Source organism: Takifugu rubripes, chromosome 12 (assembly GCF_901000725.2).
Source record: "Takifugu rubripes chromosome 12, fTakRub1.2, whole genome shotgun sequence".
In the NCBI taxonomy this organism is placed as follows: Eukaryota; Metazoa; Chordata; class Actinopteri; order Tetraodontiformes; family Tetraodontidae; genus Takifugu; species Takifugu rubripes.
This window is the reverse complement of record NC_042296.1, coordinates 11,627,701-11,652,643: the sequence shown is the minus strand read 5'-3', so window position 1 is coordinate 11,652,643 and position 24,943 is coordinate 11,627,701. Positions and strand designations below refer to the sequence as shown.

Sequence of the window (24,943 nt, the reverse complement as noted above, 5' to 3'; positions counted from 1 at the left end):
GGTTACTGGATGTTTGGTCGAGGTTTGAGAATAAGTTTCCCCGTATCATCACAGGACATGTTGTATTCTGCTAAAACTGTCCGACAGTGGGCAGCAATAATTGATGGTGCCACAACTCGTTTGTGTATCCCAGCAAAGAAGAGGGCTATAAGAGTCCTCTGTTACTCTTCAATTCGACGACGCTGTTCCTTCTGCTCTTCGATTCGTTTCTGTCTATCGTGCAAAAGTTGCCTCTTGTGTTCCTCGGGGTCTCGACGTTGAGCAGCAAGCTGGGCCTGCTGCCTCTTGTGGGCCTCGGAGCGCTCTTTGTTCTCCTGCTGAAGACGCTGGAAGTCCCTCCTCAGTGTGGACTCACCAGGTACATTAAGGATTGAGCTTGACTCTCTGTCATCTCCACGCTTTTTCTCCTCTTCATCACTGCCACTGTATTCATACTCTGTTTCATCTTTTTCTCCCCGTTTCTTGCGGGTACGATCAATGTGATCTTTGAGTTGGATGCAGACCTGCCGCTCTGTGGGCTGGTCTTGTATAAATGAATGTTTGAGCAGCTGCTCTGTAGATGGACGGCTGGGATACGTCTTCACAAGGCATCCTTCTATGAAGTCTATGAACTTCTTGGACCATTTTTTGGACTTCAGTTTCGGTGGGGGATTCCTGGGAATCAGGAAGAGGGCCCTCATAGGGTGCATGCCACACAAGGGAGGAGCTCCCTCTGCCATCTCGATGGCCGTGATCCCCAAAGACCAGATATCGCTCCTGTAGTCATAGGTGGAATCAGGATTCTCGTCACAGGCGATAACTTCAGGAGCCATCCAATACGGCGTGCCGATGAAAGTGTTTCTACGTCCAACAGTCTAACCCTAACCCTGTCCAACTGAGCGCTCACTCCAAAATCAACAAGTTTGACTTCAGCGTTCTCCGTCAGCAGCACATTCTGCCCTTTGATATCTCTGTGAATGACTTTATGGGCATGGAGGTGGGAAAGGCCCCTCAGAATTTCTCTGCAGATGTACGCATTCCAGTCCTCCTTAAGAGAGCTGCCCTTGGTGTTTTTCACAAGGTCGGTCACTGATCCTGCGCCACAAAACTCCATCACCAGCCAAAGCTGGTCGTCATGTCCTGGGGGACTCTTCTTGACAAAGGCACCGTAGTAAGTTGCGATGGTGACTGTACTTTTTCAGCATATTGATTTCAGCTTAGGCTTCAGGGTCTATTAACCAGTTCCAGGCCCCAGTAGCCGTACACACAGACACCACAAGAAGAATCATTCTCCACCTGCCTGTTGCCGGTTGCAAACAGGAAACATACTCTGTTAATCTCCTCTCAAAAGCCTTGAGGTCTTTGGCCTGTTCCAAAGAATTCATGCCTCCTCGTCCAAGAAGCCCAATGCTGTCTGTGACGTCACTTCCATATTTCAACTGTGTTTTTAGATGCCATCTCATCTTAACAATTAGGTTTATTACATCCCCAAACAAATAAATAGCCCAAAAAACAATTTACATTATATTACAAAATGTTGTGAATACTGAAAATGATCTTTGTACAAAATGGGGAGGGGAACCAGCTTCAAAAACAAAACTGCAATTTCTCCCATGAATCATGTTTTCTTTAATCATCACTGATGATTCAGTACTGCTATATATATATATATATATATATATATATATATCATACCTCTTGAAATAAGCCTTTTTCACCACTTTAACAAACCCCATTTTAGGGCACTTTAACTCTCTTCCTATGAGCGAAACGTTGCCAACAAGCGGAAGGTGACTTGGCAAATTTGGCACAGCCGCCGGGCTGGCCCTTTCTGGACATTGTTTGCAATGGAATGACCACAGTTGGGAGAAGTCAAGCACAAAGAGGGCTGTGAAACCATGGTTTAGTCTACAGAATATCCAGTTTTGCTTCATTTGGCCCCAGATGCTTTTAAGATGAAACTTCAAATTCTATAACTTGTTAGTGCCTGAGAGATGGGCTGAGCCTCAGCTGTACACAGTGGCTAAGGGCAAAGGTCAGGGTGTTCACCTATTTTTTTTTCTCCCGACAAATGAGCTGCTGAAAGTATCTTTATATGTATAGCATGTATAGTATCTTTATCAATGGTGTCCCAGTAAACATCCTGCCAGATTTCAGCACCCTCAGAAGTTCCAAAGGCTAAAGGATGGCAAAAATGTGAATGTGAGGCCTTCAGGTCAGCTAGGAATTATTTTTTCTGATTTCTTCTCATATTTTATCTAGACAGATTAAAATGACAGGTTTATCATAAGGAGGTGCTGGACTAAGATCTATATATCTATATAGGGAGAGATCTATACAGAGATACGTATATATAGAGAGATCTATATATGTATATATATCTATATATAGAGAGACGGAGACAGAGAGAGAGATCTATATATCTATATATATAGAGAGAGAGACGGAGACAGAGAGAGAGAGATCTATCTATATCTATATAGAGAGAGACGGAGACAGATCTATATATAAATATATAGAGACAGAGAGAGAGATCTATATATCTTTATATATATATATATAGAGAGAGAGACTATATATATCAACTGTGTTTTTAGATTCCATCTCATCATAAAAATTAGGTTTATTACATCCCCAATTAAATAGCCCAAAATTTTTTTTACATTGTACAAAATGGGGAGGGGAACCAGCTTCAAAAACAAAACTGCAAATTCTCCCATGAATCATGTTTTCTTTAATCATCACTGATGATTCAGTACTGCTGAGTTAAAGGCCAAAGAAAGTGCTTCATAGAAGACTGAGTGTAAATCACATTTGGGGAATGAAGACCTGAACTCACCTACATGATAAAGGTGAATTTAAAAACATATAGATGAATACTGCATATTGGAGAGATCTCTCTCTCTCTCTCATATATATATATATATATATATATATATATATATATATATATATATATTCAATTTCCCATATATATATATATATATATATATATATATATATATATAAATGAGAGAGAGAGATAGATATATAACGATATAATTTCCTATGACAAATGAAAAACAGAATCTTCAAAAAAAAAGTCAAAACCAGATTTGTCAGTAAAGTACTAAAGACTAAATTTGTTCATTGTTAGTTTCTACAGGCTGTAGAATTTGAGCAACTTCCTGTTTAACAGACTGCGCATCAGAATCACATGACATGATCATGTGATTTCAGTGACCAATCAAAAAAAGATCCTGTCTCAGCCAATCACAAAATTGGTCGTCTGCAAAAAAAGATTTCGATTGCAGTACTGGAGTGTGTTCAATTGGGGGCACTCAAGAAGATTGCTGAGAAAACACAATTCAGGTTTTAATATTGCAATGAGGGCAATTTCTGTAACTTATACAGATCAGTCACTAGGGGCACTGGAATGCTTTTACAGGGTTTTCTTTGTGAGGACCATAGAAAATGCCCTCACAAGTAAAAATGTCCTCACACGTAAGGTCGTTTGTCAATGTGTTGTCCTCACAAATTTAGTAATACAAGAACACACACACACACACACACACACACACACACACACACACACACACACACACACACACCCTCCATTCTGTCTGACAATCACAACACAGCCTTCTGGGTGTTGTTGCACTGCGAGATGAAGCCAAGAAGCCAATCACTGCCATAATAAAATCATGGAACCAAACTCATGTGTCTTCATAAGGATAAGAGAGAGTGGATGGATGAGGCGCCTATCGAGGAGAAAGCTGGAAAAGGTTTTGTATAATTGTCATTATTATCATGGTAACGATCATTGTTGGATTAGAAGTACTGGGTGGTCTTTCGTAACAGTTTAACACAAATTATTTGTGACAGGACGATGAGCACTGGCGACTTTAATGACCTTCTGACTTTGCCACATTAAAGTGCCCCTGACATTTCCTCTAATTGGGATTTCATCCATTTGATTGGACTCTCATTAGCTGCTGCCTGCACTTGCAGCCTCAGAATTGTGCTGCATCACGTCTGTAGCGTCGGTCCCGCACCTGTAAATCCTGCTTGTGTTACTAATGCGGACGCAAAAACAACATTTTCATGTTCTCTCCAGAACAAGATCACAAGATGGACGACACTGGACTCACCTTCTTGGTTTTGTCCATCGCCTTCAGAATGGATAAATTCAGGTCTTCCAAGGCAGCCAGGACGTTCTCGTATTCACCAAGGTGCTGGGAGAAATATTCTATCAAACCAAGGAGAAAAAGAAGCATTTTTGTGATTTGAATCACTTGGACATGGCTGTGGGTGTTTTGTTGAAGCAGCGCGAGTGTGACACCTCAGTCACACAGCCTGTGGGGCTTTTTAACATGCGACCACACGACCACATCTAACTGGCTGCTTCTCTTGTTCAGAGAAAATGTCAAATAGCATTTGAGACCAGGGTGCCCTGAAACGGGAGGTAGAGCGAGGTCAAGCTATTACTGGTATCAAAGCCGTTGAGGAAGTGTGAAGTGCTTCCTACCACAGAGTTCGTCCGTGTCCACGTTGCTGGAAAAGGGGGACAAAAACAGTCATTTCCAGCTGCAATTTCTACTGTCACATGTCTGGCTGAGGTCAAAAATGGGCACAAAATAAAGCAACTTACTCTGTGTTGTGAGTGTCGATGGTGTGAAAAAGCTCCTTCAGTTCCTCGGCCGTCAGGACTCCGTCAGAGAAATACGCTTTGAACTCATCGAAGGACAGTTTGCCATCGTCTGCGGACAAGAAAAACCCCACGAAAACACTCGATACGATATTTTTTTGTAGCGTTTTTCACGCGGCTGCAGCGGGTTTCATCTGAATGTTTATTGCGGATACAATGAATCCATTTAAAAGCAGTCGGGGACAAACTGTTCAGAGCTAAAGTCACTGCTCTAAAGGAGTTTAAGCAGAACGTTGCTGTCAGAGCTCATCTACCTGATTTAGAAATCGTTTCATTATGCGTTCATTTGATGTTTTCTTATGCTGGTGGCTGTTGCATGGTGAAAAGGAAGAGGAAAACCTATAATATTGAATAATCCTCTAGTTTATTCTAGTTTAAAGTCAAAGGTTTGCCATAAATGAGAAAAAAATAAAGTAAAACAAAGATACATCCACAAATAAATGATATATCTGTAAAAATGGATTTGAGGATTTGAGATCACAGCACTGGATAAATAAACTGGATGCTTAAATTTAGGAGATGTCAAAATTCCTGTGGGAATGAATGAACAGCGACGAATGTGTTATTTTAAGATTTAATCTCCAAACACAAAATACCAAAAGATGCCAATTGATTAGCATATCAGAAAGGTTGTTCTGGGTTTGTTACGTTGCTTTATGGATGAAAGATCAAGATGCTTTGATTAAAGGTGCATGTTTTCCAGATTTGTGTGTCACATTATCCGAATATGAACCATAGCAGCCGATTTTCCTCTGGACTTTCAGGCACACACCTTTAAATGGGAGCTCCCTGGACAAAAATGTCCGACCGGGACCAATTTTATGTGTTTTGCTTCATTATTGTCCGGAAACCGAACCTCGGTGGGCATGGTCAATTTCCTGTTTCCATGGAAACCGTTGGAAAAAGCTTATAAGCCTGCAAGCACGCAGTCATGATCAGAATTTCATTGAGAAAGTCCATTTGCTTTGGCACACGAGACTGAGTGGCGGGGCTGTGCTGGTGCGGGTGCGAGGGAGCAGCTCTCCTGCAATATTTACCGTTTTTGTCAGCTCTCCGTAAAATCTGCAAGAAAATGACACACAAAAATAGTATCACATCATCAAGCATAAGTGCCGGGATCATCGATCACCCGCTCGAGAGGACAGCACCATTAAATTATTGATAGTGGGTTTCCAGAGTCCAGAGGAGATGAAAGGGCAGCACTGAAAGGGTGGAACCGGCCCAGCGGCTAAAACTTTTATCTGCATTGTAAAATAGCAAGGCAACAGCACAACTTGGCTCGTGGCACCGTGCTCATTTTCATGTGAATCCATCACTTCTTCCTCCCTCTCTGAACCACAACATCTCCTCCGCCTCAGTCTTTGTGGCTCTATATTTCTGATTGAACAGTGAGACTGAAAAATGTTGAACCTTTTCCATGTAGGTGGAACATCTGATGTGGTGGAAATGCCACTCCACCTTGAACAACTCATTTATGCATCTTTCTGCGCTCCGGGGAGGGACGGCAGGAAACAGGTTCAGGGCTAAGACATCACAAGCAATGAAAGAGTGGAGGAACGAGCAGAATGTAATTAAGTGGTGGGTCTACGGCAGATAAACGGGAGGGAACGCTCTTCCACGGAGACGGGGCTTCATCTGTTGCTGAATATTTTAAATAAATGCTCCGGACTGCTATAATTACTGCCTAACTCTAGTGATATGAACAGGCTCCTTTTCTTATAACGTCCATTCAGGGTTGGATTCCAGCGACATAAAGATGGACGGCCATCCCCTGACACCTTCACACCATGAATCTAAATGAAAGGTCAGCCTTGTCGAGGAACAACAAGGAGCCACATTGGAGGATGACTTATGATCCAACTGATACCACATCTCGAACAAACGAAATTTAAAAGGGCACATTAAAACCACCCCTTTAAAAGAACATAATAAAAGCATTAAAGGCTTTCGGTGGTTTTTGGCATCACAAAATCATTAAATAGCGTCCAAATGGTTCCCCAGGTGAGGACGTCATCATGCAGATGAAGGCAGTTCTTAAAGTCTGGATGAGGGTGTGATATTGTTCTACTTACATCAATGAAAATTGACATTCCCTTTTTTAGCTCCAGCTGAGCGATGGGCTCCTCAGAGACACACGGAGGCTCCTCTGAACAATCCATCCTTTCCAATGTGGCTCCTCTCGTGTCCAACTGCAGGAATGTGAGAGGTTCGGGCTTCTGATCGGTCCCGCACTCATCTGACAGGCGCGACATCACCGTCACGCAGCTTTTACAGAGGAGTCAACTTCCGGATCCCAACCGTCATAAATCACCCAATTACAGTCCCAATATCCACGTAAACAATATTTTTATATTTATTTTGAAGGTAAAAGTAGAGGTGTATCAATTTATAGGCATTAATTGGACCCTGCGTACATAGTTTTGAATTTGCGTACCTTTATCTTGAAGGAACGCACAAAACTTCCTGTAACGGGTTAACTAACTTAGACTAGTGGACTTTTATATTCGTTAAAAAATAAAAAATAAAATCACGTCATGGTTGTAAATCGGCTGTAAGATTAAATAATTCTGTCGAGAAAATGACTTACAAATTTGAATTATTATTGATAAATAGTCAAATCGAGATCTCTCCTTTTGATTGAATTTATATAATATAGGTGAATTTATTTGAAATAATCACTTCCTATGTCAAATAAAGCTATAAAAATACACTACTACACCAAATTTTACCCAAAATCAAAGCTATGTTTTAAAAGTTTTGACTGCGTAAGTGGAATTCTGAAAAGAAATTGTTCATTTCTAACAAATAGGCGGTAGAATTTAACATTGTGTTTTATGAACAAACTACAGTTACTTTGCGCCGCACCGCCATCTAGTGGACAACTGTAGTATCACATCATCCATTGGTAGAAGTTGGTTTTATAATAATAATATTAGCAGCCAAATGACAAGACTTTTGCTGTTCCTGGGCTGCTCGTCTTAGATCTTATAACTCTATTAATGGCTGAAAATATTTGATACGATATCAAGTTGAAATGGGACTATATTCCCTTAGTTTGACTGCATGGATGCGTGTGACAGAAGAAGTGAGAAGTTTGAAAAATGCATTTCAGTGACTTAAGTTTCCTGGATCTGAATCAACCACAGCTAATCAACCACATGGATATTCCTTTTGTCCATTTCAGCGGAATCCACGTGTCCTTGCTGAGACTGATTCCAGCTGTGAAAGAGCAAGTTTCTTTTCCTCCAGATGGGAAAGACATTGTGAGAAATGCACAAATAGTGAACTTTGAAATACAAATATATATACATGCACAAATGTATTACAAGGTTATACTTCTGTAATATATATTAAAAAGAATTCTGCTGCACTTCAAGTGATATCAAACAGTGCACGACTTTCATAAAACACTACTGCTCAGTGTTATTCTGTGATTAAAAACCACATGACTATATAAGACAATTACATAGCACAGATTCCCAAAAAAGATTAATCTTAATAATACATATGTTAGTATATTATATGTAGATTCTATTTTCAGGGAGCATTGTGAAATTGGTTTATTTAAGAACATGAAATTACTGCACCATAAGAAAATTCTAATTTCCAGATCAATATAAAGTGTAATATAATCATTTTATCTCATCGATGCTGTCTTATATCGATATTTATTTCAATATTTTCCTTCTCAACAGTGGAAAAAGGAAATTTGCCAGGCACAAAAGTATTTTCAAATACTTTAACGTTATGAAAAAAGTATTAGTTTCTGTAAGTGTACGTGATTTGATTGAATGAAAGCCCTTTTTTGTTCAGAAGTTAAAACTCAACTAGGCAACCGCTACTTTGACGCGACCATGAGTGCTTATGTGGCAGCGCAGGTGATTACAGCACCAAGTCCAAAACAAACCGAATTTGTCCGGAAACCTCGCGGAATCTCGCGTTGTCTGGTGGAGCGCTCTGATTGGCTCCGGGCGCCTGGCCCCGGTCAGGTGACTTGGACTCACTTGGCATTCTGGGACACAAACAGTGGTCGGTATGAGAGGCTCGACCACAGCAGCGCAACAAACGTCTGCGTAAAACGCTCTGGAAGGAACGGGAGCAGCGCACCACCCAGCCAGCGCGGACAGAACTAACTGGTTTGGCTCGTTCCAGGTCTAGTTGGACGTTCTGTTGCGCGGAAGGAGGCGACGAGGAGGCCAGCGACCGCGCTATCTGAAATGCATCGGTGGACTTTATCCAGGCTGGCGGTGTTTTTAAGTCAGGCTCAAGCCCACGGTAAGTTAGCCGTGCAGGGACGTTAGCTTGTGCTCTAAACCGCCTGGAAATGTTGGGCGAAAGGCTTGATGTCCGTTCGCTCTGTGTCCTACTGAGGACTGGGGACTCGTGGTAACCGCTCATCTGCGCCGACGGCTCCATCCGTTCCATCCGTTGCCGCCATTCGTTGCCGTGAGCTCAGGGACGATCGTCGAACATGGCGAGGATTTCAGGAAGACACTACACGACCGGCACTTTACAACCATTGACACGGCACACTGGCCAACCAGCATATCCAAGATAGGCGCGGTGCAATGAAGATATAAACTGGAAGACGCCACCTCTCAAGCTATTCTCCCCGAGGTTCTGGAGTTCCAATTGCTGTCTAAAGGCATGCACTAGACAATTGTCCTCACCCCAGCTGCGAGCCCGTCGGACTGTTCCCGTGAGTCCCTTTTTGCAATTATTTTGGGGGCCAACATGTCTATGTCCGGGTCCACGACTGCGCAGCTGTTCACCAAGCTTCTCAAACACGCTGTGGGCAAGGCTGAGATTCAGCTGAACCGCTGGCTGCAGAGGACCGCCACGGAGGACTGTGACAAGCTGGACATCCTGATCTGCAGCGGCTTTGAGGAGACGGGGACAAGCGGAGGGAAGCCCGATGTCGACACCGAGCCCAGCGCCTCCACAGGAGGGACAACCTTCAGCAGCAGTGGAGACTTCAGGCACCCGTGTTGCATCAGCACCTTTTGCTTCAAGAGCGCCCTGCTGGCCTGCATCCTGACCGCCGTCTGCTTCTCCTCCGTCGCCCTGGTGCGACAATACCTCAAGGACCTCCTGCTCTGGGTGGAGAGCTTGGACAGCCTGGTTGGAGCCCTGCTGTTTATAGTGGGTTTGATTATTGTCTCCTTCCCGTGTGGATGGGGATATATTGTTCTCAACGTTGCAGCGGGATACCTCTACGGCTTTGTTCTGGGAATGGGGCTGGTCATGGTGGGGGTGTTGATAGGGACCTTTGTGGCACACCTGGTGTGTAAGCGTCTATTAAGTGACTGGGTCCTGAATAAAGTGGGGAACAGTGAACAGCTCAGTGCCGTCATACGAGTGGTGGAAGGAGGCAGCGGACTCAAAGTTGTGGCCTTAGCAAGACTTACTCCGATACCTTTTGGGTTGCAAAATGCAGTCTTCTCGGTGAGTATGGAGTTTTTTTGATGTGATGCTTTGATGTGATGCTTTGATGTGATGCTTTCGTTAGACATTCCCTTGTCTTTAAATGAAGGGACAGTGAACTTCAGCACCGGTTCATTTGAGGCTCCAGGCAGAAGCCAACAGATTTTCTTTCTATTTCTGTGCAGCTGGTGGCTCTCAGCAAAAACCTCCATATGTCAAAGCCTTGAGGAAACTGAGAAAGAGCTACAAATGATGCTGAATGTGGCACTTAGCATCATTGTCGGCCTGCTCGCATCACTGCACTTCTCAGTTTCTACTTGTGGTTTTAATGCCACTAAAAAAAGACCCAGAGAGAAAACTTGAGGGTGGAAGCATTAAAACAGAAAATGTTTTTTATTCCATGAAGACAACTTAATATGAATAACTGCATGTCTTGTTGAATAACCTGACTGTTATAAAGAATATGTCATATATTTATTGATTATTATTGAAACCAGGATAAAGAAAAATGGGATTTATAGTTCGTTAACCACCCAGGTTATATCATGGTAAAGAGCTTCTAACATTAGAGACGTTACTGTCAAAAGGTTTGTGTGTTTTATTTGTTAAGGGTTTGGACTTTGGAGCTACGCTAAGTCTCAATATTCCTCCCAGCTCTTCTCCAGCTGAGCCTCATTCTTTGTACCTACTTTATACCTGATTTATTACCATTCTCCGTGTCTCCACCTGTGTGGTTAAACCTAAATACCAGAGCACACTGTCACCCACATGTCATTACCCTTCTTAAACCAGGAGTTGTCCAACTTCCTGGTTCAGTACTGAGTTAGACTGTTTCACCTACCAGGAAATGCGAGGCGTCAGTTTTGAACAGCTTTACACCACCAAATCTTTTCATTGATGCCTTTATAGATGAATAATTATGTTTCACTTCTGATCCAGGAATGAAGCTTGAGTGTGAGAACATTTGTTCTGCTGGGGAACAGCGATTGCATTAGTTAGATGCTATTCACCTGTGTAAAAGCCCCCCCTCCCCCACACACACCCCCACAGCACTTTACACATCCAGCAGATGGTACTTCTTTGCCTGACTGGCTGGTTCACTCTATCAGCTTAATGGTCGGGGGCTTGTTTGGCGACTAAAGGTTGAAATGTTCCTGTACGTCAGCGCGTGTTTGAAACTACGGGCAGAATGTTGCCTTTGCAGCTGCCCCGGGTCATTACCCGCCAGCAGCACCGACGTTGCGCCAGACGCGAGCGTTTTAAGCGTTGATCCACTGTCTTCAGCTCATTGGTTTATCGGTGTTTTTATGTTGCTCTTCAGTTTCGGTGCGCGCGTCTTTCCTCACACGTGCAATCGTGCTATTGTTTCTGTTTTATAACCTTAAATCAGGCCTGTGTTTGACATGCAGATGACAGATCAGCTCAGTTTTACTTGTGTCACACCAGGAAAAACGGGTTGAACTGTGCCTTCTGACAGGAATGCAGCTGATTGCCTCTCTGCTCTCTGGCATCACCGTCACCCCCCCCGGCCCTGCAGTGTTTCACCACTCGTCGTCTTGCATGTCTGCGTGCGCCACAGCTCCATCACAACGTGGTTTTGCACATGTCCGGGCGATTGCGTAACTGCGGGGTCAAAGATTCAGCCTCTGTTAGAGCTGAGTTTCATGGCCACAGATCCAAACGTAGGCAAGGTCATTCTGCATCTTAGGACTTTTTATTGTGAAGTCACTCTTAATCTAAACACCATATCATAAAAACCTTCAGTCTGCAGAGAGCACTGTTATTATAGGAAATATAGATAAAAAGAATGAACTGAATGCCAGCGGCTGGATTAAATAGTTGAATATTAGAGCGCGGAGCCTCAATTTGCCCCGTTCAGCCTCTCTTTATTAGTATCAGAACTCAACGGTGCGACCGGTTGTGCTGCTCTGCCCTTGATAAACACCTTTGTGTCAGCGAGGTTCCATTTCAGCGCGCCCACACCTCAGCCCGGCCCTCCGAACTCTTCCTGCTGAAGTGGATGGTGCTGCGTCCGAGTGCGTAACCTAAAACCACACACAGGCTGCAGTCGTTGGCGAAAGGAACAGAACCGCTCCGCGAACCCTCTGTGAAAACGATGCGTTCAGCATGTTCGGATCTCCGTGTGTATGTTATTGCAGCAATATTCCGACCCCGCCCCTCTCCCACAACGACGCACTAATTAAATTCGTAGGCATCCAGGAAAACTAGTGGAACCTCAGTGAGTAAACAGTTAGTTCCCTTCAGATAGTCAGAAATTCCTTCATCCTGTTTAATTTAGGGAGGAATTCGCCACTCTGGGTCGATCGCTGCGCGCTCACGTGGCGGCGTGACATGTCTGGAATCAGCTGAAGGCGCTCGGACCGTGTTGACACACAGCGGAGACACATCAGGATTAATTTTTCAAGGAGAAAGGCTTGTTTATCTGTATCAGCGAGTCAAGGTCGCGGGCTGACATGGACTCAGCAGCAGGAATGAATCATCTAAACTGGCCCAACGACAGTGACATTAATGATTATTAACGCTTTGTTTAGCCGCTGAGGGCCTTCATGTGAAATCTAAGTGAAATGGAGGCGTTGGCCGACTAGAAACTCAGAGTAAAAGTGATGTGTTTGCATCTGAAACGTTGGCGGGGTCATCACGCAGTTGGTGAATTTCCACACTGCTTTTGCCATATTTGTGGGTTCTTTCACTTGTCTGAGGTCGTGTCTCTGTTATAAGATCACAGACGTGTCTTTGCCAAACTACCTGGTGGCCTCCTCGGTGGGCCTGCTGCCCACTCAGCTTCTCAACTCCTATCTGGGCACCACGCTCCGCACCATGGAGGACGTCATCGCCGAGCAGAACGTCAGCGGCTACTTTGTGTTCACCCTGCAGGTGGGCTAACGCTGCCCGAACACCCACTTTTTAAGCTCCTGCGCCGTCACCTCCAGACGCTCCCTTGCCTTGTCCCCCTACAGATTGTCATCAGCATCGGCCTGATGTTCTACGTCGTGCACCGGGCTCAGGTGGAGCTGAACGCAGCCATCGCCGCCTGTCAGATGGAGCTCAAGTCTTCGCGTATGAACGGCTCCTCCTCCAACCACGGCGGCTTCACCTACTGCAGCAAGAGGACGATGGCGGGCAGCGGAAACTGCATCAATGTGGTCTGAACGCCGGCGGGGCGACGGGGCTGCACGGACTCGTGGACAGACCCCCCCCCCCCCCCCCCCCCCCCGCCCCGCCCTGACAGATTACCTCTCAAGCGTGCACCTTTAACTCAAGGATGCTGATGGGAGCAGTTTCTCTTGTATCTGTTTGGGAGGTTTTGCTTAATCGCTTTTCATTAAGGTACTTAAACGTTACACGAGATGTCAATAAGATGCGAGGGCGGCGTTATGGGATGTTGGTAGCGGCCGAGTCGTAGACGGAGAAAACAGCGGCGCCGGCTCACGCTATGAATGATGAATGTGCAATCTGGAGCTTTTCTATAGAACCAAGGCTTGTTTTTTTTTTTATTTCAGTGTCAAACAAATGCCGACCTATGCACCTTTATTTTGTTTTGCATCTCTTCTGTTGCACCCCGAGACGCTGACAAGGGCATTACTAACATTTTAATCTTTATCTGTTTGGATTTTTGTGTTCCAGTTCGTCGTCTCCTTATTGGACTGGAGCATTACCAGCTGCTCTTGCTGCATGTTTTTGACCTTCTGGAACTTATTTGAGGGCTTCTGCGGTTTTGATAAGAGCAGCTGGAGTCGGGAGGCAGATTTCACAGCTGGGGGGGGGGGGGCAGAGATGCGGTGGCCATGTTGTGTTCCAGGAATATTCCCACGCTGTCCTGCTTTCCTGGAAATGTTTAATTTATGCATTTTATTAGGTTGTAGGGTTTTTATTATTATTTTTAATGTTTACTTTCTGGGTGTTTTTTTTTTTTTACTTTGATATTGGCAGTGAAATGACATGAATGTCATATTAAGTGCTGAAGCCAAACTAATGATTAACTCTGTTTAACGGTTGGCTCAGGCGGCTCTGTGACGTGGAGGGGCTCTTCTTTCTTATGTGCCATACTTTGATACAACCAGACGCCACGGCCGTGGCCCCTATCTGTGACTTATTTTACTACATCGTTTTGCTGGTGGCTCTAGAAACGGTCTGTGAACGTTGACGTTTTCCCTCTCGTAATTCAAGGCAACAGCTCTCTCGCTGTAGGTTTCTTTGCACAGTTCACTGCAACGTTCTGTTCGAGGTGGCGACAATCAGACACAACATGGACACAAGTGTTGAATGTGATAATGCATTTTATTTTTTACATGAATTATTGTGATGCTGCTCCTCAGAAAAAATAATAATTAAGGGCTCCTTGATGGAATATTCCCTTTTTCTTTCCCTCTTTCACATTTGCCTGTTTTGGAATTCTGATTTGATTTCGCCAAATTTTGTGGAATCCAGCTTTTGGTTTTGGGAAATCAACTTTACAGTTGTTCTGCATCCGTGCGGTCATTCCTCCCCCAGAACAGTAGAATTGATAGTAATATAGTTGGAATTAAGATGATCTTGGTTTAAAGAGCCCCTTTTCTGTGTAAATTTAGCAATAAGGTCATAGCAAAAACAAAAAAAATCCCCCAGCGTGTTTGGAATAACTCTTTACTAGTGATTAACGGTTCGCTCTCTTACAAAAACCCAGTTGGTTGATCCGTAGTCACGTATCGACGTCCCCGTTTAACAGTGGTTAACCTTCCCTTTCCTCGCCGCCACAGATTTTAGCGCCGTTGTCGGAGATCCCTTAAAACCTTTTGGGTTGTTCAGTGTTTCGTGCTTAAATTTCGAGCTCACACGGGGAGGGGGGCACGCTTTTCCCGCTATTCTGCCCCTTTACGGCGTCTGGCTAAGGGATGGACGTTGGCTCTGGCTTCCATCAGAGGAAGTGTTGTAAATACACCTGTCAGTAGTAAATGATTAGAGAGAACGTCTCCACCCTCTAAACAAAGCGGGATAAGAGGAAGCTTTTTGACCCAAACGTGGGAGTTAAGGTACGATATTACACCTTTCACGTTTTACTCCGCATAGATTTGGGAAAGTTGGGATTGTGGAGGGGGGAAGCTTTGGTTCTTCCCGGATGGGCTCGACCTAACTTAGATATAGTTATGCAACAACTGATTCCAAAGGGAAGATTATTTCACTGACACCATCTCAGAGACCCGGACTGTTAGAACGCGACGTTAAATCGAGAGATCGGGGGTCGAGTTTGGTGCCGTGAAATGCAATACTTCCCATCTGTATTAAGTGCATTACACATATGCTGTATTTTGTAATAGAGAGAATTTTACAGTGTATAAAAAAAATGATATTTATCACTGTACAATTCTTGTTCAGTGTTATTTATGAAAGAGGAAAATAAAACAAACCTGTCCAACTTTGCTACCAAGTGCTTTGTGTGTTTTTAAGCCATAAAAATCGGTTACATTTTAAGCCTGTGCTGATTTATTAAAACTGATCCCGATTTATAGGAAGAAGAATATTTGGAAAATATTCTATTTTATGTCATTTTTTCTTGGTCCTGACTGCAGCTGTTTAATGAGTAACATCCCAGGACACTTTATGCAATATTGACACTTTATGTAATATTTATACTCTCATTTTCTAATTAAACTTCGCCGCCGTCAGGACGTGAAAACTTCTTCCCTCAGCCCCTTCGACCCCTCCTGGGTCCTGGCAGGTTTCTCTTATCTTGCAGGGTTCTGAGCCGCCGTCTGTCATCAAAAATGCAGCAGGAGCTGCTCCCTGCGCAGGAATCACGCTGCCTTCTGGCGCAGGTTGTCACAGCAATGTTGCAAGGAAGGAGTGATGGACGGGCGGGGGGGGCGGCGGGGCGCCACTCGCCTGTGATAAGCTATCTGTGCAGGGGCAGGACAGCGGTTGGCAACATCCAGAGCAACTCTGCTCGCAGGACAGTGTTGCTCTGTTGACATGTCAATCTAAACGTGCGCGTCAGACTCGCACTGAAGGACATCGGTGGTGATTTTGCTGCCGCTCGTCTGTTCGGCCCCGGAAGGATGCTGCCGGCCGATGCCCTCGACCCCTCTCTGGCCCAGACAGCTGTTACCTCCGTCTGTAACGTGACCTCTACGCTCCTCTGGGAAAGTATGCGGAACAGTTGTGGGGGCGTCTGCAGCGCTCCACCTCTCATCGCTGTGTTTTCAGCGCAGAACTTTACCCCTTAACTTAGAATTTTAGTTTTTATCTCCCAGTTTGTCAGGGAATCGACGTGACAACACGTCGACTAAAAGTTGAAAGGTCACTTCTTTGAGTTTATTGTAATGCATTTGATTTTTAATCTTGTCTTCTTAACTGCCTTAACCCTTTCTGGGTCATGGGGAGGGTCAGCCCCAGGACATTTGTGGGTTTGGCACCTTGCTCACAGGTACTTCAGCAGTGCTTGGCCTACTGCCCAAACACCTTTTATATTTGTCTGAAATTGGGGCTTGAACCAAGAACCCTCTGCTTCTCAGCCCAGTTCCCAACAGACTGAACTACCAACTCCTTTGCTTATTGGTGAGAAAACCTTTTAAAAGATAACACATTAAAATACAACTCAGCCAAATGATCAAATGTTTGTTGAGCTGAAATTTAAAAAAGGGTTCTTCAAAAATAAAAGGAATAAAAAACATAGAATAATAAAAGCTTGGCTGATATTTTTGGCTTGCATGGATCCGTCAGTGCTGGGCAGACTCGGCTGACGTGTCCTTAATCAGAAACCAGTCGGTGGGGGACAAATGAGGGAGGGAGGCCTGTTCTGATGATGCCTGCTTCCAGGGAAGAGTCACATGTGTGTCCTTTCCTAAGGTCAGCTCTTTTTGTTTTTTTTCCTCTGGGTGGCTGCTGCAACAAAAGGAGCCCTGTGCATGTTGAGCAAACATGAGAACACACCTTAAATTAGACGTATGCATTAAACAGAGGGAGGTGGTTTAGAAGGAGGTTACATCCGGATCAGACTGGTAAATGTGCTTTACTCTGTCAAACTGATTTCTAAACAACCAACATAAATGCAAACTAAACTCTTGGATGCACTTTTAATGAATCTGTTGGTAAAAAAAAAATATGCAGAGAGTAAAGTTTATTTTTCTGTAAGTAGCCACTAATCGGCTGTAATCATGTCATTAAAAACCTCTCAATGAAGTTACAATGAACACAGACTCATGTCGACCTCTAGTGGCCACTGCTCGACATTACGTCATTGATTGACAACGTTGACAAAGGTCAGGTCAGTTTAGGTTAGATGATATTTGATTCAACTTTATTGTCATATCACATGTCAGAGGTAAATCAGAAACATTGCTCACAGAACCAATTTTGCTGCTGTATAACAATCCAGGGACTCCTGACAGAAAAACCAGGATTAAATCTGAACATTAGTGATCAGCACTGTGTACTCACACAACCAAATTCCTTTTCAGTAAGTCATGGCCAGTGAGCTGTGCTTTCCCCACCACTGTTACTGGATTAGCAAATGACCACATTTTAGTTTTTGACAAAAAAATATCTGAACTCCTGAACAAAAGAGAGAACAAAAAACGATTACGTGTTTATGAAGCACTGACTGATCAGGGCTAACCCTCTCAAACACGCACACTAAATTTAACCACAAAGCTGTGTAATATTTATTGGTAGTTTATTTAGCTGTTTAAATTTAGAGGAGGACAAAGAAATAAACAACTGTCCTAGTCAAAAATAAAAACACAGCAACCTCAGATAAGGCCAGATAAACTGTTATCAACTGCAGTTAACTTTCTACCCAACAGAAAAGCTACAGTAGATTCCCCAGTGATCACTCGTGTAGCGTCCACAGTCCAGCTTTTCCAGTCCGACCAGAGCCATGTGATCTGGGGCCAGACGGGGAACACCATCCGTGGTGGCTGGGCGGAAGTAGACCCGGTCAAAGCGACAACGACTGACATAAGGAACGGTTTTGTTGCTGTTGGCTTTTGTGTCCCACGTGTAGCGACAGTGCTCCTGTTTGCCGAGTTGCTCCCACACGTCACAGACGTTTGGGGGAAGACCCACCTTGGTCACCTGTTGTGGAGCCCACATTGAAATCAGCAGTACGTAGAAGGACTACTATATTTCAAAGGTAAAAACATGGTTTCAACTCAATATTAAAGGACAATAATAAAGGTCTCACCTCAGGGTCCCTTAGGTTTGTATCACCTCCAAACAGGACGGTGACATCTTCTGCTGCGTCTCTCATGCGCTGCATTACAACACGCAGCTGCTTCATCCTCTCCTCGGCATGACCTTTACAACTCTCCAGGTGGGATGTCATCAGACACAGCTTCTGGCCTCTGAAGTCCACCTGGCTCACAAGTTGAGGAAGACAGATGACATTTGCCAAGAGACACGTGGATGTTTTACGCACAACTGCAACATTACGGTCACACTTGATTAGTGCCAACAATCAACTCCGATCAAGAGAGTGAGTGTGTTCTAACAGTGCAAACCTGAGCTACAAGCAGGTTCCTCATCATTTGAGTGGTGGGGTACGTCACTATCTCACTCTCTAAAAGTTTGACTCGTGTTTTCTTCAGCATCATCCCTGTGAAGTATCCTTCATCACCACCTGGGCAGCACAGATTAAAAAGGGGGAGATGTTATATTTAGTCTGTGAAACATGCCAAACACAGATACATACGCACACACACACACAAGAGATACATTAGAATCTCTCACAAACTCGGTTACAAATAACAACTAAGCATGAACATAAATTACAGACACACTCAGAGGCATAATACATTTTACCGTGTTTAAGTCAAAAAAGATAAAAGACACACCTTCAATGATTAGGTAGCTGACAGCCCGTTTCTTTAAGTACTGGACATAAGCAGGAATAAGCTCCTGTAAAAACACCACATCTGGAGTGTATCTACAGCACATGAAAGGAAGACTCAATTCACAGATATCTGATGCTCAGTAAAATGTGACAAATATATCATACATTTGCATTCATAATTTATAGCTGATCTCAGACCATTCTGAAACGTCACACTTGATGTGGCACAAATTTATTACCAAGTGATTTGATCAAGGAGTGAAAGACTATTAACACACTTACAGAACTATAAAAGAGCACAAGCCTCTGGCCCGGTCAGCAAGATTGTCTGTATCAAGTCCATCCACATTCCAAGTGATCAATGAAAGCTTTTTGTCATCATCTTCTGATGGTTTGTCTGAAGATGTGGGACTGTTTTCCGTCAAATCTATACTGGAGATTTTTTAGGACTACTTATTCATGGAAATTCAACGTTAGTGTGTGCAAATAGAGATTTTAAATTAATCCAATACCTCATAATGTGTGGATAAGAAACAAAAACATACCAGTCTGTTGTAGGATTTTCCTCTGACCTCTGTCGTTTTGTTTTCGGACAAGCCTCATTCTCTGCTTGATTTTCTACTTCAAATACTTTCTCCATTTCAGCTTCAAAGAATGAATTTAGAGCTCTCTGTGAACAGAGACGTGTTAAGTTTCCCAAAGCAAGAATTAAACATCTGTGTGTTGTATGACATATTGATGAACTTTACAGAAATCCCATACTTATTCCCGATTTCTAAAGTAGACTTTTTAAAAAAAATCTACCAATACTTTGTATGTAAAACTACATTACCTCCATCTCCCATTCATTCATAGCCAGGTAGCACTGAGCTACCGCAACATCGGTTTCCGCTATTTTAGCAAACTCTTCGCAGAGTCGAATTCTATTTTCTTCTATAGCAGTGGACGCTGTTTCTGAGTTAGATGTAGAAGCCATCTTTAGGAAACCGCAACTTTAACGACAAGACTAGCGCGTAAACACACGCAAATATTCTTTAAAATCTTTTATGTCAACAAATGATCTGAGGTGCACTCTTAATAACCGCATGGCTAAACCTGATAAAGGAAAACGTTCCGGAAACATGAAACAGACTTTGGTGAGACTACAATTGGACAAACCTGTCTCGTTCTTTACGTTGTATATTAGCATTATAACGTTTCTATAGTTTTCGAAGATTCGCGTAGTCGGGTTCAACGTCTGACCACGTTATTCATTTTCCAACCGAAAGTCGGAACTATTCAGATAGCTTCGAACATCATTTCTATCGCAACAGTTTCCGGTAGAACGTCAAGTCAAGTTTGACATTGTAGAAACTATATGCTGGGAAAATGTCCTCGATCTCTTTAAACACAATAAAACAAATCATGAGAGTGATGGTAGAAGGCTCTGGCTTCGAAAGAACTTTAACTAAGGTAAGGGCATGCGCTTCATTACAGTAAGCAGGTTGTTTTACTTGCTAAACAATCGCCGTGCATTAAAGAGCGATGTGCTTTTACAGGTGGACGTCTTGTCGACCAGCGCAGGTAAAGTGGTGTGTGGGATGCGTGTCGAAGAGGAGCACACCAACAAGGGGGGGACGCTGCACGGCGGGTTAACCGCCACCCTGGTGGACGTCATCTCGACCCTGGCGATCATGAATAGTGAGAGGGGAGCACCCGGGGTCAGTGTGGATATGAACATAACGTAAGTCCGTCACAGCCTCGGGTGGTCATGAATGGGGCTTAATGAAGACGTTGCATTCACAACTCCGTGTTTTTATGTCAAATACTGCAGGTCAAACCCTCCAGACACATGCTGAACTAATGTGGCTGTTGAATTACTTGCTTTAGTGTGTAATATTAGTATGGCTTCAAAGATAGACACCGTGTTTTTGTTGTACGAATAACTGAACCTGAATTGATGCTGTAATTTACAGTAACCAGGTGATTTAAGGAGGCCTTCATATATCTTGCAGTTACATGAATGCCGCAAAAATTGGAGAAGACGTACTCATCACCGCCCAAGTATTAAAGCAGGGACGGACGCTGGCGTTCGCCACAGTGGACCTCACCAGCAAAGTCACAGGGAAGCTCATAGCCCAGGGAAGACATACCAAACACCTGGGAAGCAGTTGAACACCCTCCCGTTGTGCCTAATGGTGTATCACATCAAGTAAACAAGAGTAGTGTTGCACAACATTGTTCCATTCGCTGGCTGTTAACATCCAGTACCTGTCCTCCACAGTTGTGAACGATGTTTAAAACTGCATTAACAACACAATGTCATGCATGTGAAATAAAAGAACAGACCATAGTTATGCTTCCAGAATTTGCGTTGTATTGAGATACTGATTAAAGAATCGACAGGGAAAAAAAAGACACGCCTTGTACCTTTTCAACTGAACACAATTAATCAACAAGGAGCGAGGTTATAATTGACAAAAAAAAGCCTGCGAAATCCAACTTTGATTCAATGGGCATGGCAACAACCTATTCAATTTCAGTAGGTCAAATGAAACATTTAGCATGTTAGAAGTGTTAATCATTACATAGAACACCATTTTGGTTTCTCAGCTATCCACAACCCAAATAAAACATAAGATTTCTGTAGCTTGAATAAACGGTGCATGGCTTTAATGGTGACAATAACCTTTAACATAAAACCAATGAGCATCAACTTTGTGTACAAAAATTTTAAGTTGGTTCAAGATTTCACCAAAGGCCTGCCTAGCATGTTTCAGAGGAAAGCAAATTACACCAAAACATTTTCAAAAGTCCAGCAAAGAAACTAAGGCAGTTAAAGTAGTAATACCTACACCATATGAATCGACAGATATTGTTCATCTTGTTTTCGTTGCTCGTACAGGTACTTCAACATCTATTCACCTGTCCCTTGGTCAAAAGATTGTGTTAAGTTGCTCTAGAAACCCACTGACTTTACAATCTTCAACAATCCTTTCTTTATGGAAACGAGGATATACATGTCCATCTGAGAACCACCGTGAAGACCTGTGTGATGTTTGTTTCTGGTTTGATGCAACATAAAGAGTTCCTTGAATGACAGGTGTTGTTGACAGAGCGGCTCCAAGACAACCAACCACGCAAAAAAAATATATATATATCAATGTTCGTGCAGGTTCAAAGAAACAAAACTGGATGAGTGACTAAGAGGGAATGAAAGGGAGTGGAAAAATAAGAGACAAGGGAACCAATCCAAAAATGGCAGAGAGGAGGAACACTGGGAGCTGGAGGAGGAGGAGGAGGGGGAAAAAAAGAACACAAGGATGGAACTGAATCAGCCTGAGGGCAGGAAGGGGAGAACAAAAACAGGTGATATCCAAGCACAAGTTCAAATCTTTATGCAACGAAATGGGTGGAGGTGAAGACATCACTTTGCTTCTGAAGGTTTCAGCAGGAGGGAGAGGAAAGGCTTTTCCCCACGTGGCTGAGTTGAGCAGGAAGCCTTAATCAGGCATGTATGGACGGAGGTGATCCTCTATGCCTCCCACGCCCCAGCAGGTCAGCTGATCCTGGGGCAGGTAAAGGCAAAGGCTGCACAACTTGAAAACTGTAGCCTTGGTTTTCGGAGTCTGCGAGAAACAACATTAGGGCACCATCAGGGATACGGAGCTATGAAGCAAGGGATGCGACCTCAGGGGACTCGCTCACCTGTAAGTGCTGTCTGTCCATGAAGAGAAACACGGACTGACTTGGGTTGTTCATCACCGTTCCAGCCTTGTCCTTCCGACTCAGAGCGTGCAAGCACTGCTTCTCGTAGTCGCCATGGTGAAATTCAAACTTGGCCTGCAAGTCAAGAAAATTTCTGTTTTACTCTGAGAAGGGAACGTTTGCGACAACTAAGCGAGGAGACGGGCCTGACCTGAACAGGCCTGTAGGGTTCATCATCGGCCCCTTTCCATCTGGAGAACAGCAGACACACAATCTTCTCAATATCATTGCGAGGCCAAAGGATGAAGTCCATCTCCTGTGTGCAACCTATGACATCCTACAGGAATCAGAAGAAAGAAGAAAGTGAAATATATTTCACAGGCCCTAAACTCAAAATTAATGATGTGAGAATTTCTACAAAAACAGATGCAATGTTTTTACAATGTATATTGACTCGAATTAAGCAAAGTCTTTATATGTACAGTAAACTAAATATGCTTCTGTCAATCATCAGTCAAGACACCAGTGAACATATTTTATATGGAGCATCATCACGTTGCTCCCATCACGCTGACAAATTAAGTGTTCTGTCAGTAACTGTGGACTCACCCTTCGCATCGACTGGTACCGTGGGGCGTGTAGTTGCACAACATCCTTTTGCAGGAGCTCTATAGAACTCTCAAGAGAGTAGCTGGAATCCCGCACACCTCGTAAGATGTTTTCTTCATAATTGTTGGTCATCACTGGCAGCACTTCAGCAACTTCAAAAAGTGCAGACTTCTTTTTCTGAAAACAGGAGGGGGGGGGGGGTAAAAAGTACTTTCACCACAGAATCAAAAAAATCTGAGGCTAAAATGCAACTTAAAATGCTAAAATGAGGGAAAGAAAGCATTTAGTGACTAACCTTTTCCTTGAAAACAAAGGCTATATAAATCTTGAAGTCAAACTGATCAGCCAAAGATTCCCTTTTCTTCCGAAGTTGAGCTCGAAGTCGATTTCTAGTCTGATTTCTTCGTGAAGTTGGGTCCCCCATGGTTTGATTTGGATACTGTTTCCCACTTGTGCAGGATGTTTTGGCTCCACTGACTACTCGCGTATTTAACCAAATGTAGAAACAACTAACTCGGCGTCAGATCTGTTTATTACCGATTATCCACTAACAGAAAGGTAATAAAAGGAAAAGAACTCAAGCAACATTACGCCATTTTCGAATTTTGTAAACGGACAGTGCTGTGGAGGGGAATGATCGAAAACCCTAAGACGACAAGTAATGGTTCAGAAATACATGTTTTAAGACTAACTTTGAGCCAAATAAGCCTATTTGATCGACATGTCCAAATTAGAGATTTATATTTTATCAGCAAGTCAAATTTAACTTTTATTCTGCGTTACTGAATTTCTAGAACATACACTCGCTAACGACACAGAAAGAGAGTCTATCGTTTAGATGATTTCGAGATCATTTTGTATTTCTCTGTAAAATCTGCCTTATTTGCGTGACACAGACACGGTTGGGAGACAAACGAACATAGCAATTAAATGTGGATGCCTGGAGATATCGGCACTGGGGATCATCGAAGACTAATGCAGGAATTACTTTGACATTTCCATGACTGTTGCTGCCACTCTTTTAGCCCACGGCGCTGCCACGGCGGATATTCATGATGTGGGCGTATTTTTAGCACACTAGCTAAAGTGAGCTAGCAAGCTAACCTAGGGATTCTCTTCCAACACTAACTAGTAGTGATCCAACAATATAGCTACATCGTAAGAATCACTGGCTTAATCGAGGCCTACGCGTGGTTGGCTAGCTAGCGCAGTCATCTTTCCTCGCCTTTACATTTTCTTGTCTGATTCGATGCGAATGCCAGTGTTGTGAAAGTCAACAGACCTAAGGGGCTGGTTGGCTCATTTTGCTTGTGCTCAGCATTTTAGCTCGTTGTAATTTGCCTTCGTCACGTCTAGTCAACAACTACATCGGCATAAAACAAGAGACAGAGAATGGCCAACCGTCGATAAACGCCGAAACGGTGGAGCAAACGTTGGCTACACCAAATCTCCGCGTTTGAAGTTCCGAGGTGTTCGCTACTTTTCTTTCTTCTTTTCTTCAGTCGTCACAACCTCCGACTCGCCCTACTGCATGCCATGTCAAGATAAATCGACAATCCAGCCAAAATCCTCCGTTCTTTCAGTCGACATGTAGCATGTTCTGTCTGCCGGCGGGCCCATGTTTAACCGCGCGTCGTCCGACGTTTTTCCGTTTGTTTTTATGGTGTATTATTTTCTGGTGGTAACGGCACACAGACAACCTCGTCGTCCACGGCCTCATCAAAATGGCT

The 24,943-nt window shown here is 43.6% G+C and overlaps 5 protein-coding genes and 1 pseudogene across 8 annotated transcripts in view; 2 read left to right on the top strand and 4 right to left on the bottom strand.

The window, feature by feature from the left end:
* Positions 1-6,953, bottom strand: part of LOC101068306 (N-terminal EF-hand calcium-binding protein 1) — a 35,297-nt gene extending 28,344 nt beyond the window's left edge. The window contains exons 1-5 of the mRNA XM_003969303.2: positions 6,739-6,953; positions 5,704-5,728; positions 4,610-4,718; positions 4,487-4,512; positions 4,110-4,207 (exon numbers count right to left, since the gene is read on the bottom strand). Coding sequence (XP_003969352.2) covers positions 4,110-4,207; positions 4,487-4,512; positions 4,610-4,718; positions 5,704-5,728; positions 6,739-6,918 — 438 coding nt within the window. The 5' untranslated portion in view covers positions 6,919-6,953. The remainder of the gene's footprint in view (positions 1-4,109; positions 4,208-4,486; positions 4,513-4,609; positions 4,719-5,703; positions 5,729-6,738) is intronic.
* LOC101062296 (mitogen-activated protein kinase kinase kinase kinase 4-like) lies at positions 22-1,584 on the bottom strand (annotated as a pseudogene).
* A 1,697-nt stretch (positions 6,954-8,650) lies between the features above and the next one.
* On the top strand, positions 8,651-15,513 carry LOC105417211 (transmembrane protein 64). Its single transcript, XM_011609461.2, has 3 exons — positions 8,651-10,111; positions 12,830-12,985; positions 13,069-15,513. Exons 1-3 carry the CDS (start codon positions 9,401-9,403, stop codon positions 13,258-13,260), a joined length of 1,059 nt encoding a protein of 352 aa, XP_011607763.2. The 5' UTR covers positions 8,651-9,400; the 3' UTR covers positions 13,261-15,513.
* Positions 15,514-17,352: 1,839 nt separating this feature from the next.
* Positions 17,353-20,207, bottom strand: LOC101065077 (tyrosyl-DNA phosphodiesterase 2). 4 transcript variants are annotated; one of them, XM_011609462.2, is made up of 7 exons: positions 20,076-20,207; positions 19,463-19,587; positions 19,200-19,349; positions 18,919-19,010; positions 18,586-18,704; positions 18,270-18,440; positions 17,353-18,160 (listed from the first exon to the last, which is right to left on the bottom strand). In XM_011609462.2, the coding sequence occupies exons 2-7, from the start codon at positions 19,555-19,557 to the stop codon at positions 17,879-17,881; spliced, it is 909 nt and encodes a 302-aa protein (XP_011607764.2). In that variant the 5' UTR covers positions 19,558-19,587; positions 20,076-20,207; the 3' UTR covers positions 17,353-17,878. The 4 variants fall into 4 exon arrangements, with proteins under 4 accessions (XP_011607764.2, XP_029701104.1, XP_003969421.2 ...); XM_029845244.1 differs by having other exon boundaries at positions 19,200-19,344; XM_003969372.3 differs by lacking the exon at positions 20,076-20,207 and adding an exon at positions 19,750-20,022.
* LOC115251764 (acyl-coenzyme A thioesterase 13-like) lies at positions 20,195-21,249 on the top strand. Its single transcript, XM_029845279.1, has 3 exons — positions 20,195-20,369; positions 20,456-20,640; positions 20,912-21,249. Exons 1-3 carry the CDS (start codon positions 20,286-20,288, stop codon positions 21,069-21,071), a joined length of 429 nt encoding a protein of 142 aa, XP_029701139.1. The 5' UTR covers positions 20,195-20,285; the 3' UTR covers positions 21,072-21,249.
* Positions 21,250-21,341: 92 nt separating this feature from the next.
* Positions 21,342-24,936, bottom strand: LOC115251762 (uncharacterized protein C6orf62 homolog). Its single transcript, XM_029845272.1, has 5 exons — positions 23,509-24,936; positions 23,214-23,390; positions 22,816-22,941; positions 22,605-22,739; positions 21,342-22,525 (listed from the first exon to the last, which is right to left on the bottom strand). The coding sequence occupies exons 1-5, from the start codon at positions 23,635-23,637 to the stop codon at positions 22,400-22,402; spliced, it is 693 nt and encodes a 230-aa protein (XP_029701132.1). The 5' UTR covers positions 23,638-24,936; the 3' UTR covers positions 21,342-22,399.
* Positions 24,937-24,943: the final 7 nt, after the last annotated feature.

Coding starts and splice junctions, on each gene's coding strand:
- LOC105417211 (XM_011609461.2), top strand. CDS start 9,401: ATGTCTATGTCCGGGTCCACGACTGCGCAGCTGTTCACCAAGCTTCTC. Junction 10,112..12,829: donor TGCAAAATGCAGTCTTCTCG/GTGAGTATGGAG, acceptor CTCTGTTATAAG/ATCACAGACGTGTCTTTGCC. Junction 12,986..13,068: donor ACTTTGTGTTCACCCTGCAG/GTGGGCTAACGC, acceptor GTCCCCCTACAG/ATTGTCATCAGCATCGGCCT.
- LOC101065077 (XM_003969372.3), bottom strand. CDS start 19,893: ATGGCTTCTACATCTAACTCAGAAACAGCGTCCACTGCTATAGAAGAA. Junction 18,705..18,918: donor CAGCTACCTAATCATTGAAG/GTGTGTCTTTTA, acceptor TGTGCTGCCCAG/GTGGTGATGAAGGATACTTC. Junction 18,161..18,269: donor CAAACCTAAGGGACCCTGAG/GTGAGACCTTTA, acceptor GCTCCACAACAG/GTGACCAAGGTGGGTCTTCC.
- LOC115251764 (XM_029845279.1), top strand. CDS start 20,286: ATGTCCTCGATCTCTTTAAACACAATAAAACAAATCATGAGAGTGATG. Junction 20,370..20,455: donor TCGAAAGAACTTTAACTAAG/GTAAGGGCATGC, acceptor GTGCTTTTACAG/GTGGACGTCTTGTCGACCAG. Junction 20,641..20,911: donor AGTGTGGATATGAACATAAC/GTAAGTCCGTCA, acceptor TATATCTTGCAG/TTACATGAATGCCGCAAAAA.
- LOC115251762 (XM_029845272.1), bottom strand. CDS start 23,637: ATGGGGGACCCAACTTCACGAAGAAATCAGACTAGAAATCGACTTCGA. Junction 22,740..22,815: donor AACCCTACAGGCCTGTTCAG/GTCAGGCCCGTC, acceptor CTTGACTTGCAG/GCCAAGTTTGAATTTCACCA. Junction 22,526..22,604: donor TGGACAGACAGCACTTACAG/GTGAGCGAGTCC, acceptor TGTTTCTCGCAG/ACTCCGAAAACCAAGGCTAC.